General features: G+C 57.9%; 1 protein-coding gene and 1 long non-coding RNA gene across 5 annotated transcripts in view; one reads left to right on the forward strand and one right to left on the reverse strand.

Moving 5' to 3' along the window:
- GATAD2B (GATA zinc finger domain containing 2B) overlaps nucleotides 1-17741 on the forward strand; it is a 34234-nt gene that overhangs the window by 8999 nt on the left and 7494 nt on the right. The window contains exons 1-6 of one of the 3 annotated variants that reach the window (XM_048289075.1): nucleotides 1363-1554; nucleotides 10933-11262; nucleotides 13014-13143; nucleotides 13342-13473; nucleotides 13568-13699; nucleotides 15365-15535. In XM_048289075.1, the coding sequence (XP_048145032.1) occupies nucleotides 10934-11262; nucleotides 13014-13143; nucleotides 13342-13473; nucleotides 13568-13699; nucleotides 15365-15535 (894 nt within the window). In that variant the 5' untranslated portion in view covers nucleotides 1363-1554; nucleotide 10933. Of the gene's footprint in view, nucleotides 1-1362; nucleotides 1555-5306; nucleotides 5470-10932; nucleotides 11263-13013; nucleotides 13144-13341; nucleotides 13474-13567; nucleotides 13700-15364; nucleotides 15536-17741 lie in introns of those variants that run through there. The other 2 variants (XM_048289073.1, XM_048289074.1) reach the window with 2 other exon arrangements.
- Nucleotides 16231-17560, reverse strand: LOC125318406. Of its 2 annotated transcripts, none has more exons than XR_007200336.1 (4): nucleotides 17537-17560; nucleotides 17036-17138; nucleotides 16338-16440; nucleotides 16231-16264 (listed from the first exon to the last, which is right to left on the reverse strand). It is a non-coding gene; the product is annotated as an uncharacterized LOC125318406 (long non-coding RNA). The 2 variants fall into 2 exon arrangements; XR_007200337.1 differs by lacking the exon at nucleotides 17537-17560 and adding an exon at nucleotides 17442-17476.

The following is a 17741-nucleotide window of genomic DNA, read 5'->3' on the forward strand; positions in this document are numbered from 1 at the left end:
TTCATCCACCTCCCTTGGCACCTTCATCCACCTCCCTCGGCATCTTCATCCACCTCCCTCGGCATCTTCATCCACCTCCCTCAGCATCTTCATCCACCTCCCTCGGCACCTTCATCCACCTCCCTCAGCATCTTCATCCACCTCCCTCGGCACCTTCATCCACCTCCCTCAGCATCTTCATCCACCTCCCTTGGCACCTTCATCCACCTCCCTCAGGATCTTCATCCACCTCCCTTGGCACCTTCATCCACCTCCCCCGGCATCTTCATCCACCTCCCTCAGGATCTTCATCCACCTCCCTTGGCACCTTCATCCACCTCCCTCAGCATCTTCATCCACCTCCCCCGGCATCTTCATCCACTCCCCTCAGGATCTTCATCCACCTCCCCCGGCATCTTCATCCACATCCCTCAGGATCTTCATCCACCTCCCTCGGCACCTTCATCCACCTCCCTCAGCATCTTCATCCACCTCCCTCGGCACCTTCATCCACCTCCCTCGGCATCTTCATCCACCTCCCTCAGGATCTTCATCCACCTCCCTCGGCACCTTCATCCACCTCCCTCGGCACCTTCATCCACCTCCCTCGGCACCTTCATCCACCTCCCTCGGCACCTTCATCCACATCCCTCAGCATCTTCAGCCACCTCCCTTGGCACCTTCATCCACCTCCCTTGGCACCTTCATCCACCTCCCTCGGCATCTTCATCCACATCCCTCAGCATCTTCATCCACCTCCCTCAGCATCTTCATCCACCTCCCTTGGCACATTCCCGGGATCCCTCTGCACATTCCTGGGATCCCTCCGCACATTCCCGGGATCCCTCGCCATCCTCTCCAGCACGGCCATGGACTGAGTGATCCCGAGGCTGCTCTGCCACCACTGTCGGACCCAACCTCGGGCCGCGTTTTTTCGGGAATGGGAGGGGCGGATCCCGGCACCAGCGTCGAGGCCCCGACCCTCCTTTTTGGGAGGGAAACAGTTAAAATTCCAGGGGAGGGAAGGAGCTTCCATGAATGAAGACAAAGTTTGGCGGGGGGCCAGGAGCGGGGGGAGGGGGAGCGGGGAGGGGGCGGCCGCGCCAACGCCGAAATCCCAGGAAAAATTAACCCCCCCCTCCCAAAATCCAGAGCCAATTCCATGTCAGGATGTGCCAAACCGGCCGTTACCGCATTTATCTATTTTCATTTATTTTTTTTTAAATTTTCTTTTGGTTTCTTTTTTTTTTTTTTTTGTCATTCCAATTTTTTTTTTTTTTTTATTCCCGTTTTTTTTTTTTTTTCCCCTTCTCTTTTTCCCTGCCCCGCGAGGCATCATGGGAAAAAGTCAGCATCCCCCTTTTCTTTTGTTTAATAAAACAGAACGCGCATGATTGGCAGGGAAGTGCCCGCTCGGAGCGCGGCTCCGGCTGCGGCTGCGGCTCCGCGGGGCGATGGAGCGCGGGGCCCTTCCCAGCCCGGAGCTCCTCCGGCTCCTTCCCGAGCCCTTCCCGAGCCCACCCGCTCTGCTCCTTAATTTTCTTGACAACTCGAAGCAGCGGGAATATTGTACCTGTAAGTATCCGTGAGACCGGGAATTCGGACCGGACAAAAGGGTTTCCTTATGGATGAGCGAAGCGATTTTTCCGCTTTTTTTTTTTTTTTTTTTTTTTTTTTTTTTTTTTTTTTTTTTTTTTGGTTGGTTTTGTTTGAATTTTTTATTTTTTTTGCCAACGGAACAGGGAATGTCTCGAGGGAATATTTTAAGGAGAAAACGAGCGCCGGTGCTGGGATTTGCTGTTGGAGTCGATCCGTGATTCCCTTCTCCCCTTCCCCCCCACCTCCTTCCCCACCTCATCCACGCTCCCACCGTCGCTATTCCGCCGGAATGATCCCATCCCACCCTCCCTGTCGCCAGCTCGAGGGGTGACAAAAATGCCGGGAATAACGACGCCTTAGATCGGTGTCACCCCCACCCCCCCCCCCCCCACTCCTGCTTCCTGGTGATATTGATTGAGTTATTGATCGGGTTATTGATCGGTGATCGATGGCCCGGCCGGAGCCGGAGCCGGAGCGGCCGCACAAAGGCAGCGCCCGCAGTCGAGGAAATCGGGAAGCGTTATATAAGGAAGCCTGGGAAGTCTGCGTCATCCCGGATGGGGAGGGGGCCGGAGCCGGGCGCTCCCTCCCCCCCCCCACCTTCGATCCCATCATTTTTTATTGGATTTGATTTTCCCGGAGCGTTTTCCAGCTGGTTTTCCCCGAAACGGGCCGTCCCAGCTGCATCTCCTGGAATTTTTTCTCTCTCTTTCAGACTTTGTGGAGTTTTTTGGGTCTTTCCCCCCCATTTCAGGGCATAAAGTGGCTTCTGGAATTCCCGCTCTCCTCTGGCATCCCAGAAAATCCTGGGATGGGACGAGGTGCGAGGCCAGACATGGCCCCGGCATTCCCTGCTCCCGGGAAATGGAGTTGGATAAGAACGCAAACTTAGGAGGGAAGGGAAGCACTTTTTGGGGGTGGGAGGAGGAGAGGATTTTCCTCCTTTCCCACTTTTCCTGCTTCCCATCGGTCGTTCTGTACTTGACCCGGAGCTGCAGAATCCGGGGACATCCTGAGCCGGTGGCAGGGATCTGGAATCTGGGGGATCCAGGCTCTGGGGGATCCAGAATCTGGGGGATCTGGAATCCAGGGAATCCAGGCTCTGGGGGATCAAGGCTCTGGAAGATCCAGAACCCGGGGGATCCAGGCTCTGCGAGTTCCGGAATCTGGGGGATCCAGGCTCTGGGGGATCTGGAATCCGCAGGATCCAGGCTCTGGGGGATCTGGATTCTGGGGGATCCGGAACCCTGGGGATCTAGGCTCTGGGGGATCTGGAATCCGCAGGATCCAGGCTTTGGGGGATCCAGGCTCCGGGGGATCCAGAATCCACAGGATCCAGGCTCTGGGAGATTTGGAATCCGGGGGATCCAGGCTCCGGGAGATTTGGAATCTGGGGGATCCAGGCTCTGGGGCATCCAGACTCTGGGAGATCCAGGCTCTGGGGGATCCGGACTCTGGGGGATCCAGGCTCTGGGGGATCCGGAATCCGCAGGATCCAGGCTCTGGGGAATCTAGGCTCCGGGGGATCCGGAATCTGGGGCATCCAGACTCTGGGCCCAGTGTGTCGGAGCCGGGACAGGCGTCCCCACGCTGGGATCTGGGAACAGCAGTACTCCTGGAGCACTTTGCTCCATAGGAATTCCCACTCTGCCACATCCCAGTGCCCGCTCCCATCCCATTTGTCTTCCCAAATCTTTCTTCTTTTTCCCGCTCCCTTTCCCTCCCGGGAGCTGCCCTGTCCCTGCAGATTCCGGGATGGCTCCGGGGCCGTTTTTAGGGCTTTTCAGGGATTTTCCCTTTGTTTGGCGTTGCTTTAAATCCCGGTGCTCATCCCGCTCCGGAGAAAATCTCCGCGAGCCACCCTGAGCCTCCCTTACCTGCCTCAGAATTCCTGCACGGAACCGGGCGTTCCTCAGGATTCCCGGACACCTCCCTGGAGCAGCGGGATTGGGAGCAACCCGGTTTTTGTTCAACCGTGGAGTTGGTTTTTTTTTCCCCCCTTCCCTTTCCAGCGGCGTTCCCGGATCCCGCTCCGGCTCCCGCTCCCGGCCGCCGAGCCGTTAAATCCTAATTACCTTTTTAGGTTATTATCCTTTTCCTGGCATTCCTTGGGAATGCTCGCCCTGGGAGCCAGCCATTTTGTGTTCCGTGCTGGAACGCGTTTCACGACGCCGACGTCGGGATGTGCCGAGCCCAGATGGAATCGGAGCCGCCTCGTGCCGGCCTCCGGGAAGCCCCTGGAGCGGGATTTCAGCCGGACGGCTCCGGATGAGGAGCCAACCCTGCGGATTTCCCGTGGGATCAGCGGGGCTTGACGGGGGATCCTGGGATTTTGGAGCGGGGGGGAAGGGGTTTGGGCAGCGGGAGCACGCCCAGGTGAGTTGGAGGAGTTGGATCTCGCTGGTTCCTGATCCCGGGAAAACAGGATTTTAAGTGGCTTTTATTCCATCAGTTTCACGGGGTTGGATATCCAGAGGATGTCCTGGAGCAGCTCCTGGATTTGGAGCAATTGGGATGGGGCTGGAACCTCTCGGAGCACCCTGGCTCTGGGGATGGATGCTCCCGTGGGGCTTTATGGATCAGGTTGGGTTTGGATTAATTCTGCAATTCCAGCCCCAAATGGAATTTGGGGATCCTGTGTTGCCTCCAGGGCTTATTCCTGCTGGGAAGTCTGGGCTGGAGCTGGGAGCAGCCCCGCAGCTGCTTGGGTGGAGGATGAGAGCCTCCCGGGATCTGCTGGGATCAACCGGGATCCACTGGTGTTCCTGGGGGTGCGGGGTGAATCCTTGGAGTGGAATTCCCGGTGCTCCGCCCTTCCAGACCGTGCTTGGACTATTCCGGGGTGTCCCTCCTTCCCGTGCGGATCAGATCCCTTGTGGTGGATCCCAGATCCAGGAGCAGAAGCCAGAGCGTCATTGGGCTGCAGTCGGGAAAGGCCGGAGTTCTCAGGAATCTCCCTCCTCCGAGGGTTTGGGATGCTCCGGGTCCCCTGAGGCTGCCGCAGGTGCCTCTTCCTGGGAATATCAGAGGCTTCCCAAGGAGCAGAGCAGGCACTGAGCTGGTTTGTCCCTGATTTCCCATCCTCGCTCCTTCGGATCCCAGGGATCCACCTCGGCTCCTCCGGGACTGCCGGCAGCTCCGCTTGGTGGAATTCCCAGCGCTGCTGGAGCGGGATCGGGAGACTGGAGGGTGCTGGGGAGACCTCGTGGCACTGGGAACACTTGGATCCCTCGTGGCGGATCAGGGATCCCTCGAGGCAGATCAGGGATCATTCCTGGTGGTGGATCAGGAATTACAAGCCCTCCATGAGCTCCAGAGGGCCCGAGGCTGGGAATTGGGGCTGGAAGACCAACGTGGGGATTGACCCCACAGCAAACAGCTCCAAGGAGGCTGGGAAGGGGCTGGAACCCCCTGGGACTTCCCTGGATAAACTGCGGCCGGAATGAACTCCTGGTGCTGCCAAGCCTCGGTTCTGGATTCCATCGGGTAAATCCCGGGATATTTTCCATCCTGGCTGCATCTCTCCCTGGATATTCCCACTTCTCCTTGGAATATTCCTTTCTTTGCCCCAACTCGCTCGTTCCAGCTTTTCAAATCCTCCCGCTGAGGGGTTTTTTTTTGTTGTTGTTGTTGTTGGATTTTTTTTTTTTCCCCTGTGGGCGCCGCATCCACTATCCATGGAAAACGGGGTGCTGCTTTGTTTGTCTGGGAACGCCAAACCCGTCCTGCCGGGCCCTTCGGAGCAGGAAAACCGCCCGGAGCCAGCAGAACGTGCCGAGGAGCGCGTGGTGCCATGGATGGGAGCAGCGTCCCCGCGGAGAATCGGGAATCGCCGTCGGGACGGAGCGAGGCGGCGTCTGGCAGACCGGGATTCTTGGAAAACATTCCAAGGTCAGCCGGGCCAGTCCAGCCGACCCCGCTCATCCCACCCTGGAAGCCTCTGGAATCTTGGCTCTACCCCAGCTCCAGGTTCCCGTTTCTGGGCACTCAGGGAAGGGATAATCCCGGTCGGAGGCAGCCCCATGGATTTAACTCCAGTTTTCCATGAGTTTTGCCACCATTTGGGAATTTGGTTCCAACGAGGAGGAGTTTTTTAGATGAGGCTGAAGGGAGAGGCCGAGGCTGTTCCCTGGGATGTGCTGGATCCCCGGGAGCGCGGTGCCGGAGGGCGGCAGAGCCGGATGATCCGGTTTGGGATGTGCCGAGACCGGAGCAGGGCCAGCACTGAACCTCCCGCCTGTCCGGCCTCCAGACCCGCTGGATACCCCGGGATCGGGATAATTCCTGCTCTTTGCTGCGGATTTCTGGATGGAATCAGGAGCTCTCCCTTGGCTTTCCCAGTGCTCTGGAAATTCCCAGTTGGATCCTCCCCTTCCCCCTCCAGCCAAAGGGCCCCATTCAATACCGAATCCGAAGCCTAATTTAAATTTTATTGGATCTGGCTGAGCCTGGAAAACCTCTGGAGCGGATTAAATAGTGGTGGGCCCCATTCCTGCTAACGACGCTTCGGATTTGTTTGGAATACCGGAGGGGAGGGCGCTGGGAACCCTTGGGAGACCCTGGAGCCGTGTCCCTGCGAGCGGGGCCACATCCCTGGGCTCCTCCTGAAATCCCACTGCTGGTTCCCGTCGGGATGTGAGCACTGTTCCCATCGGGATGTGTGCAGTGTTCCCACTGGGATGTGAGCGCTGTTCCTGTTGGGATGTGAGCGCTGTTCCCATTGGGATGTGTGCAGTGTTCCCATTGGGATGTGTGCAGTGTTCCCGTTGGGATGTGAGCGCTGTTCCCACTGGGATGTGAGCGCTGTTCCCGTTGGGATGTGTGCAGTGTTCCCATCGGGATGTGAGCGCTGTTCCCACTGGGATGTGTGCAGTGTTCCCATCGGCATGTGAGCGCTGTTCCCATTGGGATGTGTGCAGTGTTCCCGTCGGGATGTGAGCGCTGTTCCCGTCGGGATGTGTGCAGTGTTCCCACTGGGATGTGTGCAGTGTTCCCATTGGGATGTGAGCGCTGTTCCCACTGGGATGTGAGCACTGTTCCCACTGGGATGTGAGCGCTGTTCCCATTGGGATGTGAGTGCTGTTCCTGTTGGGATGTGTGCAGTGTTCCCACTGGGATGTGAGCGCTGTTCCCATTGGGATGTGAGTGCTGTTCCTGTTGGGATGTGTGCAGTGTTCCCACTGGGATGTGAGCGCTGTTCCCATTGGGATGTGAGCGCTGTTCCCATCGGGATGTGAGCGCTGTTCCCACTGGGATGTGTGCAGTGTTCCCATCGGGATGTGAGCGCTGTTCTCATTGGGATGTGTGCAGTGTTCCCACTGGGATGTGAGCGCTGTTCCTGTCCGGATGTGTGCAGTGTTCCCACTGGGATGCGAGCGCTGTTCCCACTGGGATGTGAGCGCTGTTCCCGTCGGGATGTGAGCGCTGTTCCCATTGGGATGTGAGCACTGTTCCCATCGGGATGTGAGCAGTGTTCCCATTGGGATGTGAGCGCTGTTCCCATTGGGATGTGAGCGCTGTTCCCATCGGGATGTGAGCAGTGTTCCCATTGGGATGTGAGCGCTGTTCCCACTGGGATGTGTGCAGTGTTCCCATTGGGATGTGTGCAGTGTTCCCATTGGGATGTGAGTGCTCTTCCTGTCTGGATGTGAGCGCTGTTCCCATTGGGATGTGTGCAGTGTTCCCACTGGAATGTGAGCGCTGTTCCCACTGGGATGTGAGCGCTGTTCCCATTGGAATGTGAGCGCTGTTCCTGTTGGGATGTGAGCGCTGTTCCCATTGGGATGTGTGCAGTGTTCCCATTGGGATATGTGCAGTGTTCCCATTGGGATGTGTGCAGTGTTCCCGTCGGGATGTGAGCGCTGTTCCCATTGGAATGTGAGCGCTGTTCCCATTGGGATGTGAGCGCTGTTCCCATTGGGATGTGTGCAGTGTTCCCATTGGGATATGTGCAGTGTTCCCACTGGGATGTGAGCAGTGTTCCCATTGGGATGTGAGCGCTGTTCCTGTTGGGATGTGAGCGCTGTTCCCACTGGGATGTGTGCAGTGTTCCCATTGGGATGTGTGCAGTGTTCCCACTGGGATGTGAGCGCTGTTCCCATTGGGATGTGTGCAGTGTTCCCACTGGGATGTGAGCGCTGTTCCCATTGGGATGTGTGCAGTGTTCCCACTGGAATGTGAGCGCTGTTCCCATTGGGATGTGTGCACTGTTCCCATTGGGATGTGAGCGCTGTTCCCACTGGGATGTGAGCACTGTTCCCGTCGGGATGTGAGCACTGTTCCCGTGGTTTTCTTGGACAAGGCCTTGTTTTCCCGCCTTGTTTTCCCACCTGGTTTTCCCTCTCCATCCCGGTGTTTCCGTCACTTCCCAAATGATTGCCTCCTCATCCAGCTCTGCGTGGAGCTGGAATGTCCCAGGGATCCCGGGATGCTGGGGGGGGTTTGGGGGTGCTGCCGGGATGCTCGGGAATGCTGGGGGCTGTGGGAATGCTGGGGGGATCGGGATCGTGGCACCGCCTTGATGATGGAGCAGGAAGTGTCCGTGTGAGTGAGGGACCGGGGATCTCTGGAATTCCTGCGGGATCCTTCCATCCCATGGCGAGGACGAACAGTAGGTTAGTGGCCCAGGAGATCCTGGATGTCCCTGCTGGGTCCCGGCTCCGTGCTCAGTCCAGCTGTCCATGGGGAGCTCGTTATTCCCAGCAGGGATTATCCTGTGGGATGCTGGTCCTGTGGACCTGTCCCACCTCCTCCTCCTGCTCTCTCATTCCCGTTCCTGGCTGCGCTCCCGGGATCCTGGCGCGTTCCCAGCGGCTCCAGCCGCAGCGCTGGGCGCGGCTCCGAGCGCTCCCGGGGTGTCTGGAACATCCCCGATTCCCTCGGGGTCACTCCTGCGGGACGGGGGCGGGAGCGGCTCCCGCAGCCTGTCCCGGCTTGCCGGGCTAAATTTGGGAGACGTGCGGAGAGACGGGATGGGCAGGTAGGAAAGAGCCCCAGGTGCTCCCTTGGAGGCTCCGTCCGGCTTTTTTGGGGATCATAGTTGGGATTTCCATCGGTTTTCCTGCTGCCCTGCCCTGCTCTGGTGTCTCCAGCGGGAGCTGAACTCGTGTGCCGGCTGGATGGATGTGTCATTCCAGGGATTTACACCCGAGCCGGAGCCTTCTCCTGGCAGGAGTTGGGCTCAGGGAAGCTTTATCCCGGGAATGACTCGGAGCCAGCTCTGGGCAGGTGTGGAGCAGCTCCAGGTGCCCAGGATCCGGCTGCTGTGGCCACTCGGAGCACGGACACTTTGTGTTCCCTGCGGAGCAAATAATTCCTGGTGTTCCCGAGCCAGCCACATGGAATCCCCAGCTATTCCCCAGGTGTTTGTCCCGGTCCCAGCCCCGCTCTGCAGGGAAAGGCCTTGCCCGGCTGGTTTGCAGGTGGAGCTTCCGTGGCTCTTTGTTGTCGGAGCTGGTTCCTTATCAGCCTGGGAGCAGGATTGGGATGGGGTTGGGATGGGCTCCAGGCTTGGGATGGGGTTGGGATGGGCTCCGCGGCTCCCGCCTGTTTTCCGGAGGGCATTCCTGCACCTGGAGCCGAGGCGGGGGGAGCCGGAGAGGTGGGAGGGCAGGGATGGACCTGCCTGCGCCTCCATCCTCGGAGCTGCCGAGCATTCCTGCCTGGAAAACCGCGCGGTGGGGGATTTCCTGGCGTTCTAAGGCTCCCGAGGGGGTTCATCCCAGCTCGCCGTCCTTGCTGAGCCGCATCCATGGGGTTTAATCCCGAAGGAGGGATTGTGCCACCATTCTCGGGAATTTCAGGGCCTTTCGGAGGGGAAAGCTCCAGACCTGGGTAGGAACTGGGGAGGTTGGAGCTCTGTGAGGGGATCAGAGCTTTCCAAGGGGCCGGAGCTCCATGAGGAGATCAAAGCTTTCCAAGGGGATCAGAGCTCTCCAAGGGGTCAGAGCTCCATGAAGAGATCGGAGCTCTCTGAGGAGGTTGGAGCTCTCCAAGGGGTCGGAGCTCCATGAGGGGATTGAAGCTCTCCAAGGGGTCGGAGCGCTGTGAGATCGGAGCTCTCCAAGGGGTCGGAGCTCCATGAGGAGATCGAAGCTCTCCAAGGGGTCGGAGCGCTGTGAGATCGGAGCTCTCTGAGGAGGTTGGAGCTCTCCGAGGGGTCAGAGCTCCATGAGGAGATCGAAGCTCTCCAAGGGGTCGGAGCGCTGTGAGATCGGAGCTCTCTGAGGAGGTTGGAGCTCTCTGAGGGGTTGGAAGCTCTGTGAGATCGGAGCTTTCCAAGGGGTCGGAGCTCCATGAGATTGGAGCTTTCCAAGGAGTCAGAGCTCCATGAGGGGATCGGAGCTCTCCAAGGGGTCGGAGCTCCGTGAGGGGATTGGAGCTCTCCAGGGGATTGGAGCTCTGTGAGATTGGAGCTTTCCAAGGGGTCAGAGCTCCATGAGGGGATCGGAGCTCTCCAAGGGGTCGGAGCGCTGTGAGATCGGAGCTCTCCGAGGGGTCAGAGCTCCGTGCAGGGATCGGAGCTCTCCGAGGAGGTTGGAGCTCTCCGAGGGGTCAGAGCTCCATGAGGGGATCGGAGCTCTCCAAGGGGTCGGAGCGCTGTGAGATCGGAGCTCTCCGAGGGGTCAGAGCTCCGTGCAGGGATCGGAGCTCTCCGAGGAGGTTGGAGCTCTCCGAGGGGTCAGAGCTCCGTGAGGGGATCGGAGCTCTCCAAGGGGTCGGAGCGCTGTGAGATTGGAGCTCTCCGAGGAGGTTGGAGCTCTCTGAGGGGTCAGAGCTCCATGAGGGGATCGGAGCTCTCCAAGGGGTTGGAGCGCTGTGAGATCGGAGCGCTCCAAGGGGTCAGAGCTCCATGAGGGGATTGGAGCTCTCCGAGGGATTGGAGCTCTGTGAGATTGGAGCTTTCCAAGGGGTCAGAGCTCCATGAGGGGATCGGAACTCTCTGAGGGGTCAGAGCTCCGTGAGGGGATCAGAGCTCTCCGAGGGGTCAGAGCGCTGTGAGATCGGAGCTCTCCGAGGAGGTTGGAGCTCTCCGAGGGGTCAGAGCTCCATGAGGGGATCGGAACTCTCCGAGGGGTCGGAGCGCTGTGAGATTGGAGCGCTCCAAGGGGTCGGAGCTCCATGAGGAGATGGAGGCTTTCCAAGGGGATCAGAGCTCTCCAAGGGGTCGGAGCTCCATGAGGGGATCGGAGCTCTCCGAGGGGTCGGAGCGCTGTGAGATTGGAGCTCTCCGAGGGGTTGGAGCTCCTTGCAGATTCCAGAGCTCCCTGAGGAAGCCGAGCTGAGCTCGGATGGGGTCTGGGGGAGGTTCCCTGGGATCCCTGGCACTGACGCTGTCCCTGCCCTTCCCCTCAGGATGGACCGGATGACGGAGGACGCGCTGCGCCTGAACCTGCTCAAGCGCAGCCTGGAGCCGGCGGAGGAGCGCGAGGACGTCCTGGCCAAGCGGCTGAAGATGGAGGGACACGAGGCCATGGAGAGGCTGAAGATGCTGGCGCTGCTCAAGCGCAAGGACCTGGCGGGGCTCGAGGTGCCCCACGAGCTCCCGGTGAAGCCGGATGGGATCAAGGGATACGAGGAGAAGCTCAACGGGAGCCTGCGGCCCCACGGGGACGGGCGGAGCGCGGCCCGGCCGGGCAAGGAGAACATCAACGATGAGCCCGTGGATATGAGCGCCAGGAGGAGGTGGGTGCCGGGAATTCCGGGAGCTGGCGGGGTGGGAGGAGCCGGGTTGGGAATTAAATGGGATTTGGGATGGGTCCCGGAGAGTCCCTTGCGGTGGTGCTGAGAGTTGGGAGGGACTTCGGAATGGCAGGATGAGGGAGATAATTGGGAAGGAATGAGGAAGGAATTGTTCCCTGTGAGGGGTGGCAGAGGTTATCCAGGGATTTGTGGATTTCTCATCCCTGGAAGTGTCCAAGGCCAGGCTGGATGAGGCCTGGAGCAGCCTGGGATGGTGGGAAGTGTCCTTGGAGCCGTGGGCTGCGTCCATCCTCAGCGGAATTCCTCGGATATTGTACAATGTGAGGTTATCCAGCATTGGACACGGACACTTGGATCGGGAAATCTGCCCTGGGAAGAGGTGGGAATGTTCCGCTCTGAGCTCTGAAATCGTTGAGAAGTGAGCCTGAGAATGTCTCATTTTCCTGGATTTTCCTTGGGAATGTGCTCCACGTCTCCTCAGCTCTGCCCGCCTCCCTCGCTGTGGCTCCTCTTCCAGGGATTCTGTTGGAATGCTGCTCTTCCCTGGACGAAGGGAATCCGAGGATCCAGCCACACTCGGTGATTCCGCGTGGACGGGTCCGTTTTCCCTCTTGGATTTGGACTCTGGCCCTGCCTTATTCCCCTGATGGAATGTCAATAATCCAGCCGGGATGCATCCGGATGCTCCTGCAGAACTATCCCCAGGAGCCGTAGGACAGCCCTGATCCAGGAAAACCCAGGATCCCAGTGCTGGATGGCTCCGGATGTGCCAGCCCAGTTTGGAGCTCCTGGGATGCAGGTTGGGATTGCTTGGATGGGCTCCCGCTGGCTCCATCTCCTTGGGATGCTCTGGAATTCTTCCGCTGGGGCAGGGGCAGCTCCGTGCTGTGGTACTTTGGAATATCCACAAAAAGCGCTGGAATGTTCGGGAGATGAGGCAATCCCAGCTCCGAGCATCTTCCCGCCGTTGGAGCAGCCAAATCCGGGAGCTGGCATCGGCTCCGTGCTCCCTCCCGGGCGTTCCGAGCTCAAAGTTTGGGATGAGATATTCCATGGTCTCCCCTCACTCCAAGGACCTTCCAGGGAGCTGGAATTACCTCCCAGCCCAGCATTCCCGCTGCTCCACGCTGGATTATCCCACAGTTTTCCAAGGCTCTCCAGCAGCAGGAATGAAATCCAGGATAACAAAGGGCTTTTCTTGGCTTCTCCTTCCCTGGGATGATCCCGCCTGGATCCCGCTGGATTCCACCACTGATTCTTGGTTTCTTTCTTTTCCCTGCTGCTCCTTTTGTTTCCCGATCCTGGTCACGGATCAGTTGGATATTCGTGCCAAGTTTTCCTTTATGGAATGAGCTTTTCCAATGGATTGGGGTTGGGATAGGCTTGGAGCAGTGGCATTAACGGGGGTGGGGCTCAGCCCCTTCTCCATTGCAGTGAGGATGAGAATTCCAGGCTGGGATATCCCTGCCGTTCCCTCCCATCCCAGCATCGGGATGCGCTCCTGATTCCCACTTGATTCCCAGGTGGAATTTGCACCCCTGGAGAGAGACCTGGATGGGGGATTAGGGGAGTCCTTCCCTCCCGGTGTCCGTGGGAGCCGCGCTCTGCTCCGGATCCGTGCTGGAACGAGTGGGATCCTGCTCCCAAAATCCCCAAATCCCACATTCCCGGCTCAGCGGGGCTCCCGAAATTCCACATTCCCGGCTCAGTGGGATTCGTTTTCCTCCCTGCAGTGACCAGGACCGGGGCCGCCTGACCCCGTCCCCGGACATCATCGTCCTGTCGGACAACGAGGCCTCCAGCCCCCGCTCCAGCTCCCGCATGGAGGAGCGGCTCAAGGCAGCCAACCTGGAGATGTTCAAGGTGAGGGAACGGGAATTCCATCCCGGGAAAGCCACGGAGAGCGGGGAAGGGGGAGGCAGTGAAGGATTTGAGGCGTTTCTGAGCAAATCCCAGCTGCGGCCAGCCCGGTTCTTGCAGCCGTGGTTGAAATTCCCTCTCGGATTCAGCTTCCTCCCGCTCCCTTCCTCACGTTCTTCCCGGTAATCCGGTGTTTTCCAGGGAAAAAGCCTGGAGGAGCGGCAGCAGCTGATCAAGCAGCTCCGGGATGAGCTGCGGCTGGAGGAAGCCCGGCTGGTGCTCCTGAAAAAGCTGCGCCAGAGCCAACTCCAGAAGGAGAACGTGGTGCAGAAGGTGAAGGGCGGCGACGGGCGGGATAACGGGAAGGGCTGCACGGCTCTGTCCGTGGATTCCCGCTCCGGTCGCTCATCCCGCCTCTCCTTCCCAGACTCCCGTTGTCCAGAACGCCGCGTCCATTGTCCAGCCCTCTCCCGCCCATGTGGGACAGCAGGGCCTGTCCAAGATTCCCTCCCGGCCTGGAGCTCAGGGGGTGGAGCCGCAGAATTTAAGGACATTACAGGTGAGCCTTCCCGTTTTTCCTGGAAAAACTGTTGGATGAGCCACTCAACCGAGGGGCTTTTTCCAAGAGGTTGAGGAATTCCCGCCAATTCCTGGTGCTTGGGGTTGGATTTTGGGTTTGTCAGGAATTAGGCTCGGTGATCCTTGTGGATCTGGGTATTCCGTGATTCTGTGGATGTCCGGTGGCCCAGCTGGAGTGGGAATTCTCCAACGCCTGCAGCCTTCCTGCTTTTCCCACGGGAAAAGCCTCTGGAAGCGTTTGCTCCGTGGATTCCTGCCCTTTTCCTTGACCATGGAGCAATCCCGTGGGAAATAGGGGTGCGTCAGCTTGAGCTGGGCAAAGGACCACAATCCTTCAAAATCCAACCCAGTTTGGGGAAAAAGCGAGGGATTTGGGGCTTAGAAATTAACCGGGATTCCAGATAAGCAGGAATTCCAGGGATCAGTGGAATCAGAGCTCCCAGTTTGCCTCGATTCCCTCCTTTTGCTGTTATTTTGTTCCGGAGCTCACGCAGCGCTGCGGGGCTGTTCCGTGCCGCTTCCGGAGCCGCTCCGGTGGTTCCTGGGATGTGATTCCCTGATTCCCTGGTTCCATGATTCTGTGATTCCGTGATTCCCTGATTCCGTGATTCCATGGTTCCATGATCCTGTGATCCCGTGATTCTGTGATCCATGATCCCATGGTTCTGTGATTCCATGATTCCCTGATTCCTTGATCCCATGATTCCTTGATCCCATGATTCCGTGATTCCCTGATTCCGTGATTCCATGGTTCCATGATTCTATGGTTCCGTGATTCCATGATTCCATGGTTCCATGATTCCGTGATTCCATATTTCCATGATTCTGTGATTCCCTGCTTCCATGGTTCCATGATTCTGTGATTCCATAATTGCATGATTCCCTGATTCCATGATTCCGTGATTCCATGGTTCCATGATTCCATGGTTCCGTGATTCCATGATCCCATAATTCCATGATTCCGTGATTCCATAATTCCATGATTCCCTGATTCCGTGATTCCATAATTCCATGATCCCATGATTCCATGGTTCCATGATTCCATGATTCCATGATCCCATGATTCCATGATTCCTTGATCCCATGATTCCGTGATTCCGTGATTCCCTGATTCCATGATCCCGTGATTCTGTGATTCCATGATCCCATGATTCCATGATTCCGTGATTCCCTGATTCCGTGATTCCATGGTTCCATGATCCCATGATCCCATGATTCCATGATTCTGTGATTCTGTGATTCCGTGATCCCATGATTCCATGATTCCCTGATTCCGTGATTCCATGGTTCCATGATTCTGTGATTCCCTGATTCCATGATCCCATGATTCCATGATTCCTTAATCCCATGATTCCATGATTCCCTGATTCCGTGATTCCATGGTTCCATGATTCTGTGATTCCCTGATTCCATGATCCCATGATTCCATGATTCCTTAATCCCATGATTCCATGATTCCGTGATTCCATGGTTCCATGATTCCGTGATTCCATAATTCCCTGATTCCATGATCCCATGATTCCATGATTCCTTGATCCCATGATCCCATGATCCCGTGATTATTCCCTGATCCCACGATCCCGTGATTATTCCCTGATGCCGTGATTCCGCGATTATCCCGTGGTTCCGTGTGGATTCCCGGCAGGGACACAGCGTCATCCGCTCGGCCGCCAGCTCGGCGCTGCCGCACATGTTGATGTCCCAGCGCGTCATCGCCCCCAGCCCCGCCCAGCTCCAGGGCCAGCGCGGGCCCCAGAAGCCCGGCCTGGTCCGCAGCTCCACGCCCGGGATGAGCCCCGCCATCAACTACCAACCGGTGCGCACTGCTTTGGACTGGTTTGGACTGGTTTGGGCTGGTTTGGGCTGGTTTGGGCACTGGTTTGGGTTGGTTTGGATGGTTTGGGCTGGTTTGGGCACTGGTTTGGACTGGTTTGGGCTGGTTTGGGCACTGGTTTGGGTTAGTTTGGACTGGTTTGGGCTGGTTTGGGCATTGGTTTGGACTGGTTTGGACTGGTTTGGGCACTGGTTTGGGTTAGTTTGGACTGGTTTGGGCTGGTTTGGGCATTGGTTGGGGCTGGTTTGGGCTGGTTTGGGCACTGGTTTGGACGCTGGTTTGGATTGGCTGGCCACTGGTTCGTACCAGTTTGTACCTGCTTGAACTGGTTTGGGCTGGTTGGGCACTGTTTGTACCGGTTTGTACCGGTTTGTACTGAACCGCCACCCCAAGGCCGAACCCTCTCACAGCTCCTCTCCCTCTGCAATTCCCGGGATTCCCCAACCCCTGTGGCCCCTCGGATGGATCCCAGCATTCCCGGGGCTCCTCAGCCCCCATTATCCCAAATCCCCACCTCATTCCCACCTCATTCCCATCAATCCCTCCCCTCAGCCCCCCATTATCCCGAATTCCCGCCTCATTCCCACCTCATTCCCACCTCATTCCCATCAATCCCTCCCCTCAGCCCTCCATTATCCCAAATTCCCACCTCATTCCCACCTCATTCCCATCAATCCCTCCCCTCAGCCCCCTGTTATCCCGAATTCCCACCTCATTCCCATCAATCCCTCTCCTCAGCTCCCCATTATCCCGAATTCCCACCTCATTCCCACCTCATTCCCACCTCATTCCCATCAATCCCTCTCCTCACCCCCCTTTATCCCGAATTCCCGCCTCATTCCCGTCTCCCCGCAGCAATCCGGCTCCCCATTATCCCGAATTCCCACCTCATTCCCATCAATCCCTCCCCTCAGCCCTCCATTATCCCAAATTCCCACCTCATTCCCGTCTCCCCGCAGCAACCCAGCTCCCCTTTATCCTGAATTCCCGCCTCATTCCCGCCTCATTCCCGCCTCATTCCCACCTCATTCCCATCAATCCCTCCCCTCAGGCCCCCATTATCCCGAATTCCCGCCTCATTCCCGTCTCACCGCAGCAATCCAGCTCCCCTTTTTCCCAAATTCCCACCTCATTCCCATCAATCCCTCCCCTCAGCCCTCCATTATCCCAAATTCCCACCTCGTTCCCACCTCATTCCCACCTCATTCCCATCAGTCCTTCCCCTCAGCCCCCCATTATCCTGAATTCTCAACTCATTCCCAGCTCATTCCCACCTCATTCCCACCTCATTCCCATCAATCCCTCCCCTCAGCCCCCCATTATCCCAAATCCCCACCTCATTCCCGCCTCATTCCCACCTCATTCCCATCAATCCCTCCCCTCAGCCCCCTGTTATCCCGAATTCCCACCTCATTTCCATCAATCCCTCCCCTCAGCCCCCCATTATCCTGAGATCCCAACTCATTCCCGCCTCATTCCCACCTCATTCCCATCAATCCCTCTCCTCACCCCCCTTTATCCCGAATTCCCGCCTCATTCCCGTCTCCCCGCAGCAATCCGGCTCCCCATTATCCCGAATTCCCACCTCATTCCCATCAATCCCTCCCCTCAGCCCTCCATTATCCCAAATTCCCACCTCATTCCCGTCTCCCCGCAGCAACCCAGCTCCCCTTTATCCCGAATTCCCGCCTCATTCCCGCCTCATTCCCGCCTCATTCCCACCTCATTCCCATCAATCCCTCCCCTCAGCCCCCCATTATCCCGAATTCCCGCCTCATTCCCGTCTCACCGCAGCAATCCAGCTCCCCTTTTTCCCAAATTCCCACCTCATTCCCATCAATCCCTCCCCTCAGCCCTCCATTATCCCAAATTCCCACCTCATTCCCACCTCATTCCCACCTCATTCCCACCTCATTCCCATCAGTCCTTCCCCTCAGCCCCCCATTATCCTGAATTCTCAACTCATTCCCAGCTCATTCCCACCTCATTCCCACCTCATTCCCATCAATCCCTCCCCTCAGCCCCCCATTATCCCAAATCCCCACCTCATTCCCGCCTCATTCCCACCTCATTCCCATCAATCCCTCCCCTCAGCCCCCTGTTATCCCGAATTCCCACCTCATTTCCATCAATCCCTCTCCTCAGCCCCCCATTATCCTGAGATCCCAACTCATTCCCGCCTCATTCC

This window comes from Corvus hawaiiensis, chromosome 29, assembly GCF_020740725.1.
Source record: "Corvus hawaiiensis isolate bCorHaw1 chromosome 29, bCorHaw1.pri.cur, whole genome shotgun sequence".
Taxonomy (NCBI): Eukaryota; Metazoa; Chordata; class Aves; order Passeriformes; family Corvidae; genus Corvus; species Corvus hawaiiensis.